The 21,635-nt window shown below is 42.5% G+C and overlaps 4 protein-coding genes and 1 long non-coding RNA gene across 5 annotated transcripts; 4 read left to right on the top strand and 1 right to left on the bottom strand.

Moving 5' to 3' along the window:
- Positions 1–114: 114 nt before the first annotated feature.
- On the bottom strand, positions 115–806 carry LOC308325389 (histone H2A-like; the record flags this gene model as incomplete). The annotated part of the gene is made up of 2 exons (XM_080777876.1): positions 115–484; positions 733–806. 2 exons carry the CDS (start codon positions 804–806, stop codon positions 115–117), a joined length of 444 nt encoding a protein of 147 aa, XP_080634002.1.
- Positions 807–8,213: 7,407 nt separating this feature from the next.
- On the top strand, positions 8,214–9,150 carry LOC308324937. The gene is made up of 2 exons (XR_013964976.1): positions 8,214–8,296; positions 8,638–9,150. It is a non-coding gene; the product is annotated as an uncharacterized lncRNA (long non-coding RNA).
- A 3,965-nt stretch (positions 9,151–13,115) lies between these two features.
- On the top strand, positions 13,116–13,526 carry LOC308324916 (histone H3.2; the record flags this gene model as incomplete). The annotated part of the gene is made up of 1 exon (XM_080777262.1): positions 13,116–13,526. One exon carries the CDS (start codon positions 13,116–13,118, stop codon positions 13,524–13,526), a length of 411 nt encoding a protein of 136 aa, XP_080633388.1.
- Positions 13,527–16,695: 3,169 nt separating this feature from the next.
- LOC308324909 (histone H1-like) lies at positions 16,696–17,384 on the top strand (the record flags this gene model as incomplete). The annotated part of the gene is made up of 1 exon (XM_080777254.1): positions 16,696–17,384. The coding sequence occupies one exon, from the start codon at positions 16,696–16,698 to the stop codon at positions 17,311–17,313; it is 618 nt and encodes a 205-aa protein (XP_080633380.1). The 3' UTR covers positions 17,314–17,384.
- A 1,137-nt stretch (positions 17,385–18,521) lies between these two features.
- LOC308325323 (histone H4) lies at positions 18,522–18,833 on the top strand (the record flags this gene model as incomplete). The annotated part of the gene is made up of 1 exon (XM_080777812.1): positions 18,522–18,833. One exon carries the CDS (start codon positions 18,522–18,524, stop codon positions 18,831–18,833), a length of 312 nt encoding a protein of 103 aa, XP_080633938.1.
- Positions 18,834–21,635: the final 2,802 nt, after the last annotated feature.

Below are 21,635 nucleotides of genomic sequence, written 5' to 3'. Positions count from 1 at the left end.
AGCTTAATTGATACATTTATATAATGTGGAAGATATCAGAAATGACCCTCATATAGAAACAGTGGGTGGCTCTTAAAAGAGCCTTTGTGGGGTTTGGGCAGTCGAAATGAAGGTTTATTTCTTGGCGGCTTTCTCGGTCTTCTTGGGCAGCAGAACAGCCTGGATGTTGGGCAGCACACCGCCCTGAGCGATGGTCACTCCACCCAGCAGTTTGTTGAGCTCCTCGTCGTTGCGAACGGCCAGCTGGAGGTGACGGGGGATGATACGACTCTTCTTGTTGTCGCGGGCAGCGTTTCCAGCCAACTCCAAGATCTCAGCGGTCAGATACTCGAGGACAGCCGCCAGATAGACCGGGGCGCCGGCACCGACTCGCTGGGCATAGTTGCCTTTACGCAGCAGCCTGTGGACACGACCCACGGGGAACTGGAGCCCGGCACGGGATGAGCGGGTCTTGGCCTTCTGCCTCACCTTTCCTCCGGTTTTGCTTTTTAAAGTATTTTATTAAATTTCCACAAAGTTACAAGTCATACATATATTGAAACTTGAAAATCCATACAAAAATATATGCTGCTTGTCAATGTATAAAATCATCACATCAAATTACATACATCATAATACATAAAACATCATCAATACATACATCAAAAACATTTAGTTCACAGCCACCTAGGCGCCAGGGAGCGCGAGCGCTACAGTACCATCCGTTGATGCGATGTGTACTCCCCGCGTCACCCCCTAAAGCCCAAGCGCCTGCGCCTGTATGTGCCGCTCTGAGGGTCTCGCCGCCCGCCAGCAGACAGCACCATGCTTTGGTGCCATGTGTGACTATCCGCTGGCATGCAACAAGACCCCCAGAGCAACACACTCAGTACAAACATTTAATAAATATATAAAATGTCCACAGAGGGAGTCCTCGCATCAGGATAAGGCAGAAAAGATATATAGATATATACACGTTACAAATATTATATTGTCTGGACTGTTCCAGACAGGCTACAGTGCCAAGGTGGACCAGTTTAGGTGCGTGTGCAATCTCTTCAGATCCATTGTTTTTTTCCTTTTAAGTTCCGTTTTAATATGTTTAAACACAGTGTTTGCATCAATTACTAGGTGGTCTATTGACATTTTGCACCGAGTTATCCAGATCCTAAAAATTGTCACACAAATACAAACCCAAAATATATCATAATCTTCTTTTCTGCAGTTAAAGATACCGTACAAAATGTCTCTGTGGCACGGCACCTTCACTCCTAAATCGTACATCTTGCTCCAGATTGCTTTTGATCTCTTGCAGTCTACGAGTAAGTGCCATATTGTCTCTAGTTCTGCACAGTCTGGCATGGGGCATTCCGTTGTGGTTACAAAGCAGCTCCATTTAACCACTGCTCTAGTCGGAAGTCTACCATGTGCAGTTAACCACATAACGTCCTGCATCTTCCCAGTGACGAGGCCACTGTTAAAATTATTTACTAGGTTTTTACTTTCTTCAAAGGAGCAGTGTTTAAAAAGTACCATACCTCCATATATCATATTACTTATTAGATTATATATTATTTTATTTGATTGGGTTCCCCAGTTAATGTTTAAATTGCTATGTTTTGTGGTAAAGTCCCCATATGCCAGTTTATAGTATGGCAGTGACAGTCTGCCCCTGCCCCTCTGTTTTCTCCATGTTTTGTGGTCTCCTACCCAAGCTGCTCCACACAGAATGCCCCTAGCCACATTTTTACAGAATGCAATCATTATTTTGCTGCCGACGTCCATTGCGCCAAGGCCTCCCTCTTTGACACTTTTAAACATAAAAATCCTTTTGGCAACCTCCCGGTTGTTTCCCCAAATCAAACGTACACACATCCTATTAATTCTTGTTATGCATTTCTCAGGTGGCGGAAAAATGGTGGCCAGGAACAATAACTTTGACAAAATAAAAGTTTTTACAATCTCTATTCTCGATTTATAAGTTGTGTCCCTAACTTTCCATTTTTCAACTTCGGCATGTATTTCCATTTCTTTTCTGTCCCAATTATTTTTTGCACAGTCCCTATTAGCAAAGAAAATGCCAAGTATTTTCATTTCCTCTTTCACCTCCATGAGCAGGGCCGGCCTCCGATCCTCCTCTCCTATCCAAATACATTCCGTTTTGGTCTCATTTAGCTTGGCCCCCGCGACCTGCTCATAGAGGTGGAAGTGTTCTCTGACATAATCCAGTTCTCTCTGCGATTTTATAAAGGCAGTTACATCGTCCGCGTATGCGGACACCTTGGCTGCCGTTCTATTAATCCGAACTCCTTGTATTCGGTTATCATTTTTTATTTTATTTAGTAATGGGCTGATGGCCAGAACGTAGAGCGCTGCGCTCAGCGGACAGCCCTGTTTCACCCCTTTCTTTATGTCAATGTAATTAGACGTCCTTCCATTTACTTTTACCGCCACCTGAGATTTTGCATACAACATTTTAACCATTTTTATAAATACCTGTGGAAACCCATATTTATCTAAAACACCCCATAAATATTCTCTATTTACAAAATCAAAAGCTCTCTTTTGGTCAAAGCCAACAATAAAAAAGCCAGGCTCATGACGTGAGTTTATCATCTCTCTGATCCTATTTAAATTGTCCCACATCATACGTCCTTTAATGGCGCATGTCTGTTCTTTTTCAATTATTTTGTTTAATACTGTATTTAGTCTTATCATTATGATTTTGGCGAGTATCTTATATTCTATATTAGTTAGTGTGATCTGTCTCCAATTATTTATATCTTTTTCATCCCCTTTTTTAAAAATCATCGAGATGGTACCCTGATAAAACCCGTCATGCATTGACTTCTTAAAACACCCGTCATTAAATGCAGAGGCCAAAATATCAGCAAGCTCGTTAGCAAAGACCTGATAAAATTCGGAGGGTAGGCCATCCGGGCCGGGAGACTTCCCTCGGTTTAACAAAGAAATTGCTTTTTTTACTTCCTCGCTTGTGAAATCACCCAGGAGTGTGTCAAAGTGCACTCCATCTATTTTTTTCACCTCTGATAAAAAGGCCTCTGCATCCAACAAAGTACCATCACCAATTCAATTCAATTCAATTCAATTTTATTATAGTGTCAAATCACAACAAGTTGTCTCAAGACACTTTACAACCAACAAAGATCCACCCAGAGCAAGCAACATTGCGACAATGGTAACGAAAAACTCCCCTTTAGGAAGAAACGTCAGGCAGAACCCGACTCTAGGGTGGGCGGCCATCTGCCTCGACCGTGTCGGGGGGGGGGGGGGGGGGGGTAGAGGGAGAGAGAGAGAGATAGACAGAGAGAAAAGACAGAGAATAGGCAGGTGGGCTCCGTGGAGGGGTCTGGTCCACATCTGGTCCAGGTCGAGCTCTGTGAGGCCGGGTCCAGGTCACACTTCTGGTGGGCTCCATGAAGAGGCCTGATCCACGGTCACACTCGGCAGTCAGTTGGGGGTTAATATTAGAGGTCCACAGAACTGCGACGGGGAGGACGAAAAGAGACTCCGGGGAGAGATTCCCCGGATGCTGGATTAGTGGCAGGCCTTACTGGAGCCTATATAGTGTATATTACAAGTACTGCTGGGAGACAAACCCACACAACAATGTACGACCATGGTATCCAGCTAGACCCGGAGACAAGTCTGGCCATAGGCTTTGTCGTAGAGAAAGGTTTTCAACCTTGTCTTGAATGTGCAGAGCGTGTCAGCCCCACGGACCGAAGCCGGGAGAAGGTTCCACAGCTGCGGTGCCTGGGACCTAAACGCCCTGCCTCCTATTGTAACTTTTGATATTTTTGGAACAGTAAGCATGTTTGCATATTGCAAACGCACTGCTGTTCTATTTGGTTTGTAGGGATCAATGAGATCCTTGAGATATTGTGGTGCCTGACCATTGAGGGCTTTGTAAGTGAGAAGAAGAACTTTGAACTCTATTCTGTATTTGACCGGGAGCCAGTGTAGGGAGGCCAGTGAAGGAGTGATATGGTCTCTTCTTCTGGTACCTGTCAACACACGCGCCGCAGCATTTTGAACTAACTGTAGGCTTTTCAGAGACTTGCCTGGGCAGCCTGATAATAGCGAATTGCAGTAGTCCAGCCTTGAGGTGACGAAGGCGTGGACAAGTTTTTCTGCGTCATTTTTGGACAGGATGTGCCTGACCTTTGCAATATTTCGCAGGTGAAAGAAAGCATTCTTTGAGATTTGTTTGATATGAGATTTGAAAGACAAGTCTTGATCAAAGGTAACCCCCAGATTCCTCACAGTGGCCTTGGAGGCCAAAGTAATGCCATCTAGAGAAAAGTTCCCATCGACCAACTTGTCTCTCAGGGGCTTAGGGCCGATCACGATAACTTCCGTTTTGTTAGAGTTGAGGAGCAGGTAATTACCTGCCATCCAACTCTTTATGTCTTTAAGACATGCTTGAAGTTTGACTAGTTGGTCCGTTTCGTTCGGTTTCATCGATAGATATAGTTGAGTGTCGTCTGCGTAACAATGAAAATCTATGGAGTGTTCCCTGATGATGTTGCCCAGAGGGAGCATATATAAAGAGAAGAGTATTGGTCCAAGCACAGAGCCTTGTGGGACTCCGTATTTGACCTTTTCACGTGTAGAGGAGCCATTATTGACCTCTACAAACTGAAAACGATCAGACAGATAGGACTCGAACCATTTCAGTGCGGCACCCCTGATGCCAACCAGATGTTCCAGTCTCTGTAGCAGAATGTGGTGGTCAATAGTGTCGAATGCAGCACTAAGGTCCAGCAACACCAGTACGGAGAGGAGGTTATTATCTGCTGCAGTCAGGAGGTCATTTGTAACTCTCAGCAGGGCCGTCTCAGTGCTATGGTTAGCTCTGAAGCCCGACTGAAAGCCTTCTAATATATTGTTGTTTTGTAGAAAGTCACACAACTGTTTGGCGACCGCTTTCTCGAGAATTTTGGAGAGAAACGGAAGGTTCGATATAGGTCTATAGCTAGCTAGAATGCCTGCATCAAGAGTAGGCTTTTTGAGTAGAGGTTTGATTACCGCTACCTTGAAAGATTGTGGCACGTAGCCTGTCACCAAAGACATATTGATCATATTGAGTAGGCATGTACCAACCGGAGGCAGGACCTCTTTGAGTAATCTAGTCGGAACTGGATCCAGGGTACATGTCGTTGATTTTGAAGAAGATATCATTGAAGTGAACTCAGAGAGCTCGATTGGAGAGAGACTATCCATAAATATATTTGGGTCTGCGGCCACCTCTGAGACCACCATATTTGGTGGCAGTCCAGTGGGAGCCGAGAGTAGTTGTAGATCAATTTGATCTCTGATAGTTTCTATTTTGCCATTGAAGAACCTCATGAAATCGCTACTATTGAGAGTCGTAGGAATCCGTGGGTCCGTGGAATCACGGCTTTTTGTCAGTTTTGCCAAAGTATCAAAAAGAAACTTTGGGTTACTTTTGTTTCCCTCTATTAGGGATGAATAATAAGTGGCTCTGGCCGTGTCGAGAGCCTTTTTGTATATTTTGAGGCTATTCTGCCAGTCTATACATGATTCTTTCTGTTTGGTTGAACGCCATTTCTTTTCGAGTTTGCGAGACGTTCGCTTGAGGTTTCTAGTTTCCGAGTTGTACCATGGGGCTAGCCTTTGTTGCTTTATTACCTTCCTTTTCAGGGGAGCAACAGAGTCTAGCGTAGTTTGAAATGAGCATGTGACACTATCAACAAGTTGATCGAGTTGATGAGAACTATATGTGTGAAGGTCCTCTATTTTGTTGAAATATACCGAGTTGATGGCTGATGGAACCATTTCCTTGAATTTGCTTACAGCGCTCTCGGATATACTTCTGCCAAGGACATTTTTGTCCAGTGGTGTATAATCGATCAATGTAAAATCGAAGGTGATCAGATAATGATCAGAGAGATCACGGTTTTCTGGAAAAACTGTGAGGTGCTCTATTGCAATACCATAGACCAGAATGAGGTCAAGGGTATGGTTGTGAATGTGTGTAGGTTTGTCTACACATTGAGAGAAACCGATTGAATCAATCAATGAGATGAACGCTCTATTCAAGCTATCAGTTCCTATGTCCGCGTGAATATTGAAATCACCAATTATGATGATTTTATTAGACTCGAGAACTAGACTTGATAGAAATTCTGAAAACTCTGATAAAAATTGTGTGTAAGCGCCGGGGGGGCGGTACACTGTAATGACTATCAGCGGCTGTATTGATTTCCAGCTTGTGTGTGAAAGGTTGAGAATCAAGCTTTCAAATGATTTGTATGTAGCTCTAGCTCTAAGACTAATTGCTAGGCCTGTATTGAAGATAGCAGCCACTCCACCTCCAGTTTTCCCATTGTCTCTAGGTATATGTGCATTGGTGTGACTTGGTGGGGTGGCTGTATTTAAGCTAACATATTCTTGCTCACCTAGCCAAGTTTCAGTCAGAAAAAATATATCAAGACAATTGTCTGATATAATTTCATTGACTAATGTTCCTTTTTTGCGTAGAGATCTAATATTTAGAAATCCACATTTGATATTTGTGTCTTGTGGTACAACTGTATTGGTCTTGATTTGTATCAAGTTTGTATGTACAGCTCCTATTTCCTTTTGCTTTTGTTTGTGCAGCCTATATGGTTTGTTCAGCCTGTACAGAGACTGTATAGTTTGTATAGTTCTGATTTGTGGGACAGGTTGGGTAGGCGGCTGCACTGGAGGAAGCACAGAGAGCTGTGTAGGACTGCAACTCTGTTACCACAATACATTTCCTTAAAATGTTCCACAATCAATTCCATTATTCCATTATCATCATTTACAATTTGACCATGTTTATTGGTCAGTGCATTTATACAGTTAAACTCCTGTCTCTCTTTATATTTCTCTATAACTTTTCGTATGTTTGCTGGTTCGTCCATATCGAAGCCTGCTTGTACTTTAGCTGCATTAAAATAATCATTATTAAAAATCTTCAAAGTGCTAGTAATGTCGTCTAATTTATTTTCATCATGTTCTGATAGTGGGCTACTTTTACATTTGAGTTCAACATATAGTTGCATTAGTTTAGTATACTCTTTATTTGAGAAGCGTCTGACTGCAGGGCAGGATTGATCGATCAAGAAGTCTCTGCGAGGGGGGAGGGCATTGATCAGGAAGTATTGCAAGGGTGGGGGCGGTCCATGGGAGCTTGTTGTTGTCCGCATGCCATGTCCGCTTATTATAAGCGACTTGTATTATTATCGTTATTTGTATTATTATTAATATTATTATTAATTTAATATGCTGCTATGCTTCTAGCTCTGCTATTTTCAAACAGTTGATGAACATTAGATTTAAATGAGCTAATCTGTTGCAATTTGTTGAGTGGCTTCTTTTCAACATTTCTGTTGCAAAATCTGGCACCACTTACACTATTGGGTTACTTATATTACAGCCCGTTTGCTGCAGTTCTTTCCACTTTCCAGACTCTTCTCGTTCTTCCTCCGCAAGGTACGTAAACCAGCAAGACAATATTAATATTATAAGTATAACTTAATATAAATGTAAACGTTCTGCAGTGCAAACTATAGCCTTATGAACAGGAGTTAATGAGTTTGTTTTTCTTTTCTTTCTTGCCTGCTCGAGTAGCTTAGCCTCTTAGCTAAATACCGGACAGATACAAAGGATACACCGGTAGCTAACACTCGAGTAATAACACAACAAGCAATATTCCGATTCTAACTTATGAAGCTAAACTACCATTAATGCACCTAGCGTTAGGAGTTAAACGGGTTCGTTTTCCCCCTTATATTCTGTTTTTGTAACATGCACTTGCATTATTTTGTTAGCTGTTATGTTCCATGAAATTAGTTAATGACACAGGAAAACTCTTCACATAGAGCATGTCTGACATAAATATGAAATAATTTCTTAAACATGTAGCCAAAGTGTTAGGTTATTCATTAGCAGCAGCTAGCATGGCTGCATACAACATGCATCCCTGCTTCTGGTGACATATTATTTTAATTTGTGAGGTCTGTTAAATGATGGATCATTTTTATTAGTTTAATACTTAAAAAAAAAGATTACTGTTATTGTTACAGCATAGGCAAATTGACAGATCTATGGACTTAATGCCTGTCTACAGATGTAGATTATCTGCTCTGCAAATTCAGTGTAATTGTTAAAATTGTCTTGTTTCTTTTTATTAACAGATGCATCATTCCATATTGACCGCAAATGAGTCTGTACAGCTCAAACAATGTACAACCTGCTGTACACTGTACCACTGCTCATATTAAAACTGCAATCGCTTTTGAAGGTATGTATAAGCTTGTTTTTTATTTTTAGGATGTATGTCTGGATGTACTGTAGAGAGGAGGCATTTTCATTATCTTTCAAATTGACATTGGGACTTATTCAGACTGTTGGCCTTGGCCAGGCAGGGTGTGTTATTCATGCACTCATTTCACCCAGGTTCCATCTCTGCAACGCATGCAATTTGTGTGTTCAGTCAGTGAGTCAGTCTAGTGACTGCCAGTGGTCTATGAAGGATGGATCTCCCCTTAAGTACATTTGAAATGTAAGAATGAGTTGGTGCTGTGTGTGTATATTATATACTGTATATTAATTTGTCATATTGTATGTCTCCCCTCCCTCTAGATCTGCGCATCATTAGATGCTGTCTTAACTGCAGATCAGATACATCTCAGGCACACTATCATTGTCCCTGCGGTGTAAGAACACCCTTTTAAGGGCTGATGCGATGAGAAAACACCTGCCGAAGTGCAAACTCTATTCAGGTCAGCTGTCCAGCCCTCCTCAGTCTGCCAGCCCTGCGATGCACAGTGGTCAGTCTGCCAGCCCCGCGATGCACAGTGTTCAGGCGCCCAGCCCTTCTGAGCCCTCTACCCATTCCAGATGCCCGTACTGCTCTGCTTGGCTGCAGAGTGCATCCAAGCAAATGTACACAATGTTAAGGATGTTTACTTTGTAAAATGCTTTATCTGGGCTGAATTTGTTCTTTTGCCCACCTCTGGTGTATTATCAAACATTTGCAATGCGACTGTGTGGTAAACCCTTAATATAAACATAGATAACGTGGTTGTAATTGATACACATTCATTTGATTACAAAGTTGTATTCTTTAAGCAATAAAGAAAAGGATAAAAGGTTTTCACTATGTTGTGGCTCTATTGTTGTTTCCAAACACATGCAGTGTTGCAGGCTTTCTGCTTGTTTTATTGAATTGCCACTTCTCCCAGGTCCATGTACTGCTCTGGAAGTCCATGTTGGTACCTCGCAGGTGGGTGGAGGCTGCTATGACACGTGTAATATGATACCATGAACTATGATAAGTGTAATAGTATAGTGTAGTGTAACGGTGTAGTAAGTGTTTATGAAGATGTAGAAACCATTTAGACGTTACTTTGAATCACAAAATATGTATTGTATACAGAGTTTCCATAATTGTGCCCACAGATTAAAGCACTGTCACACTATTCATTGGTTTATACAAGTGTTATAGTCTGACATCCAGGAGTGATCAAATGTGATAGCAGTTGCCAGTTTCAGAAGAGAAGCAGAGTGAGTATACATACTGTTTTGGGGTAATAGTCTGAATATGCAAAACCACATCGTAGGGTTAGTGGGTTATAGCCGGGTTTTAATAGGTAACAATTATTGAAAAGAAAAAAATGTTATAATATACTGTACCACCATGTACCATAGATGGACATGACCAACATAATACACCAACAGACAGCCGGAATTGTCCTGGTCCCCATAGGCCTACTGAGTTTAGGAGGACGTAGAAACCAATTTTGACATGACCCCAGAAGAGCAGTTAAACATCTAAGTTAACCATCTAACCTCCCCGAAAAGGCCTGTCTGTCCTGAACTCTTATCCATATTTATACATTATGGATAATTAGTATGGACTTATTTGGCTCAACTGCTGTCATACCTCACATGGTAGTGATATTGTTGGAGCGCAGAGTGAAGGTGACTGCATATCTTTTACACCTACTGCAGCAAGTGTAGGCTATATGTTACTACTCCTTAGTCCTTACTAAGTTACTACTATGACCAAACAACCTATTTATTATCCATCCAGATTGTTGAATTACTGTGGAACAAACTATTGAAGAGACTTTATTGATAGTGCCTCCTAAGAAACCAGGTGGGACCACAAAAGGGTTGCTCAACCTTATGCCTGGAGTGCTCTCCAGTGAATGTCCAGCAGTCTGTGATTAGGCTCTCTATATATATATATATTATAAAAGTCACTACAATATATATATATAGATTGATTAACATGCAGTTTGCAGAATTACAGTACATTGAGTGGACGACACCATAAAGCAGGGGTTACCAAACTTTTTTGGACCAGGTACCCCTTTTGGGTAGGCACTCGGGGGGACGCTGGGGAGGCACTGGGCAGACACTGGGGAGGCACTGGGGAGACACTGGCGAGGCACTGGGCAGACACTGGGGAGGCACTGGGGAGACACTGCGGGGAGGTACTCAGGGGGACACTGAGGAGGCACTCAGGGTCACACTGGGACAGTGGTGAGGCAGTAGGCACTCAGGGGACACTGGGGAGGTACTGGGGAGCCACTGGGCAGACACTGGGGAGGCACCATGGCGGACACTGGGGAGGCACTGGGCAGACACTGGGCAGACACACACACACACACACATGATTTTTTTTTTTTTTGTCAGCTTGAGTACCCCCTGGCTATGCGTCGCATACCCCTAGCCCGCGGACCCCACTTTGGGAACTGCTGCCATAAGCATTACACTTGTTTACAATAGGGCCCACGATTCCTCCCGTCCAAAACGGCCCAGAGACGGCCGAGATACGCCGGGGACCCCCGCGGACCCCCACCCGGGCACGGGGCCGAGTCCCTGAGGGCGGCCCGGTCGCAACGAGATCCCCCCCGGCCAAAACGGACCAGAGACGGCCGAGATACGCCGGGGACCCCCGCGGACCCCCGCGGACCCCCGCGGACCCCCACCCGGGCACGAGACCCACGGGGCCGAGTCCCTGAGGGCGGCCCGGTCGCAACGAGATTCCCCCCGTTCAAAACGGACCAGAGACGGCCGAGATACGCCGGGGACCCCCGCGGACCCCCGCGGACCCCCACTTGGGCACGAGACCCACGGGGCCGAGTCCCTGAGTGAGGAGGGAACAAGGGAACGCCCTTTTCTGTTTCCGTTTATCTGTTTCCGTTTCCGTTTTTGTGTTTCCTCTACTCTGGTTGATGTTGACTAACCCCGCCCCGTTGACTAACCCCGCCCTCGCAGAGACTTCTTGATCGATCAACCTGCCCTGCAGTCAGACACTCTTGCTTTATTTCGTTCTATATTTAAATCTTTACATTTTAAAATGAGTTGCCTTTTTACGCATCTCTTCATCTCTTCCCATAATTCGACATTTGATTCAGTAAGAACTCTTAAATCCTTCACTCTACTTATCTCATTTTTAACACTCTGTATTAACTCTAGATTTTTTAAGCAATTGATGTTTAGTTTCCAGTTTCCAGTCCTCCGGTTTTGCTTTTTAAAGTATTTTATTAAATTTCCACACAGTTACAAGTCATACATATATCGAAACTTGAAAATCCATACAAACATATATGCTGCTTGTCAATGTATAAAATCATCACATCAAATTACATACCTCATAATACATAAAACATCATCAATACATACATCAAAAACATTTAGTTCACAGCCACTTAGGCGCCAGGGGGCGCGAGCGCCACAGTACCATCCGTTGATGCGATGTGTACTCTCCGCGTCGCCCCCTAAAGCCCAAGCGCCTGCGCCTGTATGTGCTGCTCTGAGGGCCTCGCCGCCCGCCAGCAGATAGCACCATGCTTTGGTGCCATGTGTGACTATCCGCCGGCGTGCAACAAGACCCCCAGAGCAACACACTCAGTACAAACAATAATAAATATATAAAATGTCCAAAGAGGGAGTCCTCGCATCAGGATAAGGCAGAAAAGATATATATACATATTACTAAGATTATATTGTCTGGACTGTTCCAGACAGGCTCCTCCGGTTTTGCCTCGACCACTCATTTTGGTTTTGTAGAATAATAAGCACTCGAAGAAATTTACTGGGGTAGAGGCGTGCGAGACGTTTTATATATTCAGCTTGCCTTAGTAAAGTATAGTGTGGGGTTGTGCGCCTCACCAATCATAGAGACGGATGAGAGCGCGGGCTGAGTGTGTATGAGTTTCCCACCAATCACTGCTAGTGGAGTGATCGGTTCCTCCCAGTGTAAACTCTGACTCTTCCCAAATAGGGAGGTTCCTGACCACACATCTTCAACAACACTGAAAGTGTGTGTGCTGCACTGCTGCCTCTCAGAGCTAGTGAGATAAAATGCAGCAGTTTGCTCCCTTTTTGCGACAAGTTACATGTCAGTACAACTGCTTTACAGAGAAAAATGTTAAGAACCATACAAACAGACCACATGTAAATAAGATTAAGAAACCCCAGCTGACATAATACATTCAGTGCCTGCATATAATATTCAAGTGCAAGACACGTTTTAGTTCTAGTCCACAATCATCACTTCTGTGCCAAAAGCACATAGGCCTACATGTAAGATTGACCACATTAATATTTTGTACGTAAATGAGGGTTAATTATGCATTAAGACAAGAGATAACCACGTATTTTACACACATACATCCTTGTGTTTAGTAACAAAAGGAAAGGTGTCCATGGAGATGCAAACTAGAACAAATGCCCTTCGTGTGTGTGTGCGTGCGCGTACAGTTTCACTGCAATCCAACACTGCCTTTTTAACCTTTTGAGTGCTCTTGTAGAAATGTTTATTTATATGCCCCGTGTCATAGAGCAATGCATGTATATTATTTGTTTCAGTTTGCTGGAAACTGGTATTCCATAGTATTTATTAGCTATATTACAGCAGTCCCAGTCAGATTGACGTGTGTAAAGAGCTCTCCTCCAATCGGTGCCAGTGATGCATGGTACCTCCCCAAACAAGGAGGTTTCAGAACACTGACCAATCATAGGACGACGGCGTCTCCGTGGCGCTAATAAAGTCAGCAGTTTGCTCTGCTTAGTCATTCTATTCTCTTCTTGACATAGAACAGACAATGGCCAGAACTAAGCAGACAGCGCGTAAGTCCACCGGGGGCAAAGCGCCCAGGAAGCAGCTCGCCACCAAGGCAGCTCGTAAGAGCGCGCCGGCGACTGGTGGAGTGAAGAAACCTCACCGTTACCGTCCCGGTACAGTGGCTCTGAGGGAGATCCGTCGTTACCAGAAATCCACCGAGCTGCTGATCCGCAAGCTGCCCTTCCAGCGCCTGGTGAGGGAGATCGCACAGGACTTCAAGACCGACCTGCGCTTCCAGAGCTCCGCCGTCATGGCTCTGCAGGAGTCCGCAGAGGCTTATCTGGTCGGTCTGTTTGAAGACACCAACCTGTGTGCCATCCACGCCAAGAGGGTGACCATCATGCCCAAAGACATCCAGCTGGCCCGTCGTATCCGCGGAGAACGTGCATAAACTCATCTGTCACTGCCACACCCCCAAAACGGCTCTTTTAAGAGCCACCAAATGTGTTATTTAAAGAGCTATTATCCTTTGATATTGACTAGTTATGCACTTTTAACTAACTGAACAATGGGCCAAAAATGACAATTATTCATTTGTTAATGTGTGCTGAGAAAATTTGACTAACTCACATGTGCACGTTAAAATTCTGTGTTTATTCATCAATGCCTTTGCACAATAAAACAATACAAATACTGTATCATTGTGTGAAGGCTATAATAAGTCATTAAAACTGCTACCTGTGTGTGCTCCTTACTATTAATTATCTCAGACACCCATTCACATGAAATTATTATCATTAGTTCAGCATTAATTTGTAAGTAATAATCACTTTTTTGGGTTACTATGAAAGGCAAAGCCAATTTTATTTCAACAAGGCAATTCAATGTGTTTTACACAACACCAAGCAAAGGAAACATTTGTGAAATGACATTAGAATACTGAATATGCAAACAAATCACACCCGTGTGAATTGAGGGGCGCTCTTATACGTCATCATACATCATCTCATTCTGGCCAATCACAATGTATGTCCTCGTCTTCAATGTTTGTGTTAACACAAACACTCAGAACTGTTTAGGACACACTGTTTACGTGCACACTAATTGCCTTCAGCTCCTAAACGTTTATTTTAATGTTGTATTTTATGATGTCATTTTGATATGGAAAGCACTTTGGGTCAACTTCTGTTGCTTTTAAATGTGCTATATAAATAAAGGTGACTTGACTTGACTTGACTAAAGGCTCGACATAGATGGGGCTTGTTCCCCACAAATAATAACAATACTGCAAGTCTGTGACTCTGTGTGATCTTGTAGATCTGCTTTTCTGCTATTAATCAGCATCGCTGGGGGGGGGGGGGGGGGGGAATCACAACCTTAGATTTACTCCTCTTATGTTGAACTGACACATGCAATACTGGAGAATGAAAACAGTTTGATCTGCATATCACTGCATTCATTTCTTAATGTTAACTTGAGTCCAGCTGTGTGAGGCTCCATAACCATAAAGGCCTATTCATAGGGCCGATTCATACTCCTATTTTAGAGCCGAATAAAAGTCGGTTCGGCGCTGTAGAGCCTACAATTTGACGTCATTTGAGGTTCGGGGGGGCGGGTACCGTCCTAAAGTCGGCTCTTCGGTGCTACTGAAAAATTCTGACGAGCCGAAATCATTTCGGCACTACAGCGCCGAAACAGCGGTAAAATAGGAGTATGAATCGGCCCATAGTCTGGATCTTCGGTGGTTAGGTGACCACTGAACTACTACAACATGACGTCACGAGCCGCGGTGAAGAGCAAACCACCGCCACCGCTCCAGCCCTTCTCTCTGTTTTTACTCACCGCCGCTCAGCGTTATTTCAGCTCCGGTGGTCACCTCACCACCGAAAATCCGGACTATGAATAGGCTTTTAGGCGCCAGAGAGCGCGAGCAAACAGCACCATGCTTGGGTGCCATGTATACTATCCGCAGCACCCCCCAACGCCCAAATGCCTGCACTTGCATGTGCTGTTCTGAAGGTCTCGCCACTCGCCAACAAATAGCACCATGCTTTGGTGCCATGTGTGTCTATCCGCTGGCATGCAACAACACCCCCAGAACCGCACACTCAGTATAAACATTTAAAAGTATAAAACATGTAGACATACCGCGACTGTGAGTCCTCACATCAGAATACTACTCACTGTGGCAGAATAAGGGCAAAAAATATATATACATACGTTACAAAGTACATTTGTCTGGGCTGTGCTAAAATTACTACTACTACTAACCCTACAGTGCCAAAGTGGGCCAGTTTAAGTGCGTGTGCAGTCTCTTCAGGTCCATTGTTTTTCTCTTTTTAAGTTCAGTTTTAATTTGTTTAAAAAATACAGTACAAAATGTCCCTGTGACATGGCACCCTCACGCCTATATCGTGCATCTTGCTCCAGATTGCTTTTGACCTATTGCAGTCTTCTATGAGCAAGTGTCATATGGTCTCCAACTCTTCACAGTCTGGCATGGGGCATGGTCACCTCACCACCCAAATTCTAGACTATGAATAGGCCTTAACCAAGCTTGTCTCAGAGTCACCTCACCTAAATATGCACTGCCACCTCTGTCATGAATCCATCCATTACTACTATAATGTACTTTGATATCACTGTTGAGAACGGATTACTTATAAGTACTTAATTATTGGCCTCATTGATCATGACACTGAATAAATATTGAAAGAAAGTGTGGGTGGCTCTGAAAAGAAGACATATGAAGTAGTGTCCATAAAATACATTATAGTCTCCATGTTGTCCATAATGTGACACTACAACAAATACTTTTGTATTATTACAAAGGTATAGTCTACTGTACACACCAGTTTAAGTAAAATAATGCAAGCCAACATGCAACATCATGTTCCAAAGTCAGATTTGTCTGCTCACATCATCACGCATGGAAGTAGTGTATCAGTGTAGCTTATGTTTGCCATAACCAAATACATAATGTACCTGCAGTTGATTGAAGATGAAAACATATTTTTTGTATTTTGATAGCAATACGTTTTTGACCACAAAAGTATTACAACCTCTGGCATTGGAATGTGGTATCAACTCCACCATGCTGTTGTCAACTGGAGTGTGTTTACTTGTGTCAGAAAACCTTCTTTTTATAGAAAAACGGAAGACAAAACAAAAGTATATTTTATGTTATTGCGTCGCCATGAATGTCTGCTAAGAGGAGTTTGAGTATCATTGTCAATTTATCATAGTTTAAATTGTTTTAGAATACAAATGATAGGAAACACTTGTGTCGGACTGTGGAAGGGTGGTGTTTTTTATCATATAACTTAAAAACTAGAGTGCTGTTTTCATATCAGATGTATTAATGTAAAAAAGGAGCATGTGTGTTAACTGATCAGCTCTTTGTTGCATTAAATAATATACCCAGTAGATAGTTATATGATGTTTTAATTGAGGAGAAAACACAAAAGTGTCACATTAAGATACTACAGAAGAGCTGCTGTGTATGTTGAGTCTAGATGGTTCTCATGTGGCGTTTAAGTCCAGCCCCTTCAGAGCGTTCAGCATCACACTGTGGGAGTTTACTTTCGAGAAGGAACAGCAATCTACTATCCGAGAGAATAATGGCAGAAGTCGCTCCAGCACCAGCTCCAGCTCCGGCCAAGGCAGCCAAGAAGAAGGCAGCAGCAGCTCCCCGACCCAAGAAGACCGGCCCCAGCGTCGCTGAGCTGGTCGTCGAGGCCGTGTCCGCCTCCAAGGAGCGGAGCGGTGTGTCTCTCGCTGCGGTCAAGAAGGCTTTGGCTGCCGGCGGCTACGATGTGGAGAAGAACAAGGTCCGTGTTAAGAGCGCAGTCAAGAGCCTGGTCACTAAAGGCACCCTGGTCCAGCTCAAAGGCACTGGCGCGTCTGGCTCCTTCAAGATTAACAAGGCAGAAGCGGTGAAGGTAAAGAAGCCTGCAGCTAAGAAAGCAGTCAAAGTAAAGAAGCCCGTTGCAGCTAAGAAACCTGCAGCGGCTAAGAAATCGCCCAAGAAGGCCGTAGCAAAGAAGCCCGTAGCCGCAAAGAAATCACCCAAGAAAGCCAAGAAGCCTGCCGCAAAGAAAGTAGTAGCTAAAAGCCCGAAGAAGGTCACCAAGAGCCCCAAGAAAGTGGTTAAGAAGCCCGCAGCAGCCAAGAAAGCTCCAGCCAAGAAGGTTGCCAAACCCAAGGCAGCAAAGAAGGCAGCGCCCAAAAAGAAGTAAACTGTCTGCTCCATATTTATACTCACAAAAGGCTCTTTTAAGAGCCAACCACATTGTTTTATAAGAGTATCCTATCCTCACTATAATGGTGTTCATGTGAGCAGCAGGCACTTTATACCTGTTTGTTAGAAGTCAAACACCACGCAATTATTAAAAGGCCAGTTCTAATCTGGCATTTATCTTCACACTGATAAACCATGAATCAGTTTGGTTCAAATCAATTTTGAATAGTGTACAATGACATACGGTAGTTCCAAATAAATAAAATAAAGGACTAGGGTTCCCCAATTAGCGGCCCTCCTCTCCTCTGCATGTTGTAGTATTTAGATGGTTCTGTTCTGACTTCTCCTCTGCATGTTGTAGTATTTAGATGGTTCTGTTATGACTTCTCCTCTGCATGCTGTAGTATTTAGATGGTTCTGTTATGACTTCTCCTCTGCATGTTGTAGTATTCAGATGGTTCTGTTATGACTTCTCCTCTGCATGTTGTAGTATTCAGATGGTTCTGTTATGACTTCTCCTCTGCATGCTGTAGTGTTTAGATGGTTCTGTTATGACTTCTCATCTGCATGCTGTAGTATTTAGAATTATCGAGAGTACAGCATAGGAAAATAAGCCATGAAGTCATGTAATGTTATTATTTATGCTTTCCAAGGGTTTCTACAAATGTTTACATATAAATTATTGTCTTTATTGTCTCTTGCATGATAATAAAATGTGATATTTAATAATAATATCTCAAACTTATGTAGCGCTTTTCTCAGGTTCTTCTTGCCCCTCATGTGTAAAGTGTATTCTCATGTGTAAAGTGTATTTGGGTACTCACCCAAATACACTTTACACATGAGGGGCAAGAAGAAGCAACATGTAAAATCTACTTTATTAGGGAGTTAAAAATAAGATGAATGCCAAGGAATAAAACCAATAAAAACAGGGAAAGCAATATTGGAGTGGAAAACATAACAGCAATTATATGATTATAGAGTTGAATAGCAATATTACTGTAAAAACAAATGGGTGATGTGACCAAGGGGGAGGAGTATGTGTGTGTGTGTGTGTGGGTGGGTGGGGGGGGTGCACATTGGCAACGCCCACGTAGCTCTCTCTGTGCCTGTCCTCCCTTACGTCCTCAGAACACACATAAATAGGCAAGGCTCTGAGCTTTCTAATCATTCAGTTTTCTATCTTCAACTACACTTCTACTCAAAATGTCAGGACGAGGCAAGGGCGGTAAAGGTCTTGGAAAAGGAGGCGCCAAGCGTCATCGCAAGGTGCTTCGTGATAACATCCAGGGAATCACCAAGCCCGCTATTCGCCGTCTTGCTCGCCGTGGCGGAGTGAAGCGTATCTCCGGTCTTATCTACGAGGAGACCCGCGGTGTCCTCAAGGTGTTCCTGGAGAACGTCATCCGTGACGCCGTCACCTACACCGAGCACGCCAAGAGAAAGACCGTGACCGCCATGGATGTTGTCTATGCTCTGAAGAGACAGGGACGCACTCTGTACGGCTTCGGAGGTTAATAACGCCGACTTTAATCTAATCTACCAACAACCCAAAGGCTCTTTTAAGAGCCACCCACATTTTCTTTAAAGAGTTTTTTTCAGACACTTTTCTATTAGATAATGCTATACTAAATACTACAGCATGCATTTGTATCGGGTGTGTTCTGTCAGTCTTCTTGACTGCACATCCGCTAACTCTCAGTGTTGTGTTGTGTTGATGGACAGAAGAGAAGGGACCACACGCTGCTGTTGATGATTCTTTACTCTGTACGTCAGAAAATAAATGCACAATATGCAGTGAATATGCAGCCATATACTGTACAGGGTTCAGCAACAGACCTCCCCTCAGTTAGTCCAGCATAAACTGACTAATATACATTTTACATGTACATTATGTATCATCACTATTATTCACAGCAATAATAGTGTTTCAATGACAATACAATTAAAGGAACGCCAGTTCCAACATACCAATAATAATGAATGCATAACACAACAAAATAAACATACCTGTACGTCATTAACTCTCGACTGCAGTGAAGTCTTAAAGTGACAGTACAGGTATTGGAATAGAATAACATTGACCATGTACCCCTGAATGCAGCCCGCAGATCGGGGCGGGGCTTCTCCTAGGAGGAGTGGGCGGGGTTATGGAGGAGGAGTGGGTGGGGTTTTGAGAGGAGTGGGTGGGGTTACACCCAGCCCCTTGAGTGAAGGGTACAATACTTATTCATTATCAATGTTTATAAGTTAAATACCGAAATTAAACTAAAAATAATTATGTATAAATTAGCCTATATTTTATTTAAGACATAGTAAAAATCGCTAATCAAAAAAATCATAGGCTACTACTGATTAAAAGTCTTGGTAATAATGAATGTTTATAGTTTAATATAATATAATAATACCGAAATTCTTTATAGGCCTAAATGGTAAATGGTGCATTTATATAGTGCCTTTATCTAAATAAATCTAAATCTATCTAATCTAAATCCTGATATAAAAAGCTTGTTTCATGGTAGGCCTACAATGTCTTATAACAATGGAATCAGCATGATATAACGTAATAATGGAAAATTCCATACAGATTATGACATCAATAGTCCAATAATAATAATACTAATACTACTACTACTACTACTAATAATAATAATAATAAAGTTGTGCAATTGCTATAGTCTGGCAACCAGATTATTGCCCACTCACAATATGCTGCGTATTGAGATAAACACACACACACGCACGCGCACACACACACACACACACACACACACACACACACACACACACACACACACACACACACACACACACACACACAAGCTGTGCCTATTGTAGAGCAGCTGTATATCAAGGTGAGTTACTGTACCAGTGCCAGTGTCTGTTTACTATGACAAATGAAACACTATAGTCTGTCTGTATACACTATGTACACTAATGTTTTTAATGCGACTGTACATTTTTTTATTGTGTTGTGTTATGAATACAAGGGACCTCAGACATCTTGGCACCTTTTTTGGGATGACTGGATCCTTGATGAGTACCTTCTAATTCTAATCTTCAATATGATTTAATTTATAGCACTCTGAGAGTCCCTGTGAGTGACAAGTGCAATACAAATAAAATATGAACAACAAATTACCTCTTATAGTGACTTATGTACTCACTGTATAATGGATTTAATGCATTTTAAGAGTGACTATAAAGCATTATAAAATGATTGCAATGTCTTACAACTATGATATTTAACATAGATAGAAACTGTCATTACACAATGTTTTGTGTTATGAGTGCGTATAGAACTGTGTTATATGCATTTCATGATGCATTTATACTTGGCCTTATACTGATTTATAACACATTGTTGTCGTGGATGGCTAGATGGCAACCACAAGGTTCCCAGTTCAAACCCGGGCTAGAGTTAGTGTCGAAGTGTCCTTGAGCAAGACACTGAAACGTTAGTGCCTTGCAGTTTAATTCCTCATGTGTAAATGGGTGAACGTAATGCACAATCTATGTAAAGAGCCTTGGATAAAGGCGTTCTATAATTGTACATCCAGCCAATGTGTTATAAATCATTATAAGGCCAAGTATAAATGCATCATGAAATGCATATAACACAGTTCTATACGCACTCATAACACAAACCATTGTGTAATGACAGTTTCTATCTATGTTAAATATCATAGTTGTAAGACATTGCAATCATTTTATAATGCTTTATAGTCACTCTTAAAATGCATTAAAATCCATTATACAGTGAGTACATAAGTCACTATAAGAGGTAATTTGTTGTTCATATTTTATTTGTATTGCACTTGTCACTCACAGGGACTCTCAGAGTGCTATAAATTAAATCATATTGAAGATTAGAATTAGAAGGTACTATCAAGGATCCAGTCATCCCAAAAAAGGTGCCAAGATGTCTGAGGTCCCTTGTATTCATAACACAACACAATAAAAAAAATGTACAGTCGCATTAAAAACATTAGTGTAGGCCTACATAGTGTATACAGACAGACTAAAGTGTTTCATTTGTCATAGTAAACAGACACTGGCACTGCCGCACTGGTACAGTAACTCACCTTGATATACAGCTGCTCTACAATAGGCACAGCTTGTGTGTGTGTGTGTGTGTGTGTGTGTGTGTGTGTGTGCGTGTGCGTGTGCGTGTGCGTGTGCGCGTGCGCGCGTGCGTGTTTATCTCAATACGCAACATATTGTGAGTGGGCAATAATCTGGTTGCCAGACTATAGCAATTGCACAACTTTATTATTATTATTATTAGTAGTAGTAGTATTAGTATTATTATTATGGGAC

This window comes from Protomyctophum bolini (genome assembly GCF_963924005.1).
Source record: "Protomyctophum bolini genome assembly, chromosome: 12".
Taxonomy (NCBI): domain Eukaryota; kingdom Metazoa; phylum Chordata; class Actinopteri; order Myctophiformes; family Myctophidae; genus Protomyctophum; species Protomyctophum bolini.
This window is presented reverse-complemented; position numbering and strand designations above follow the sequence as displayed.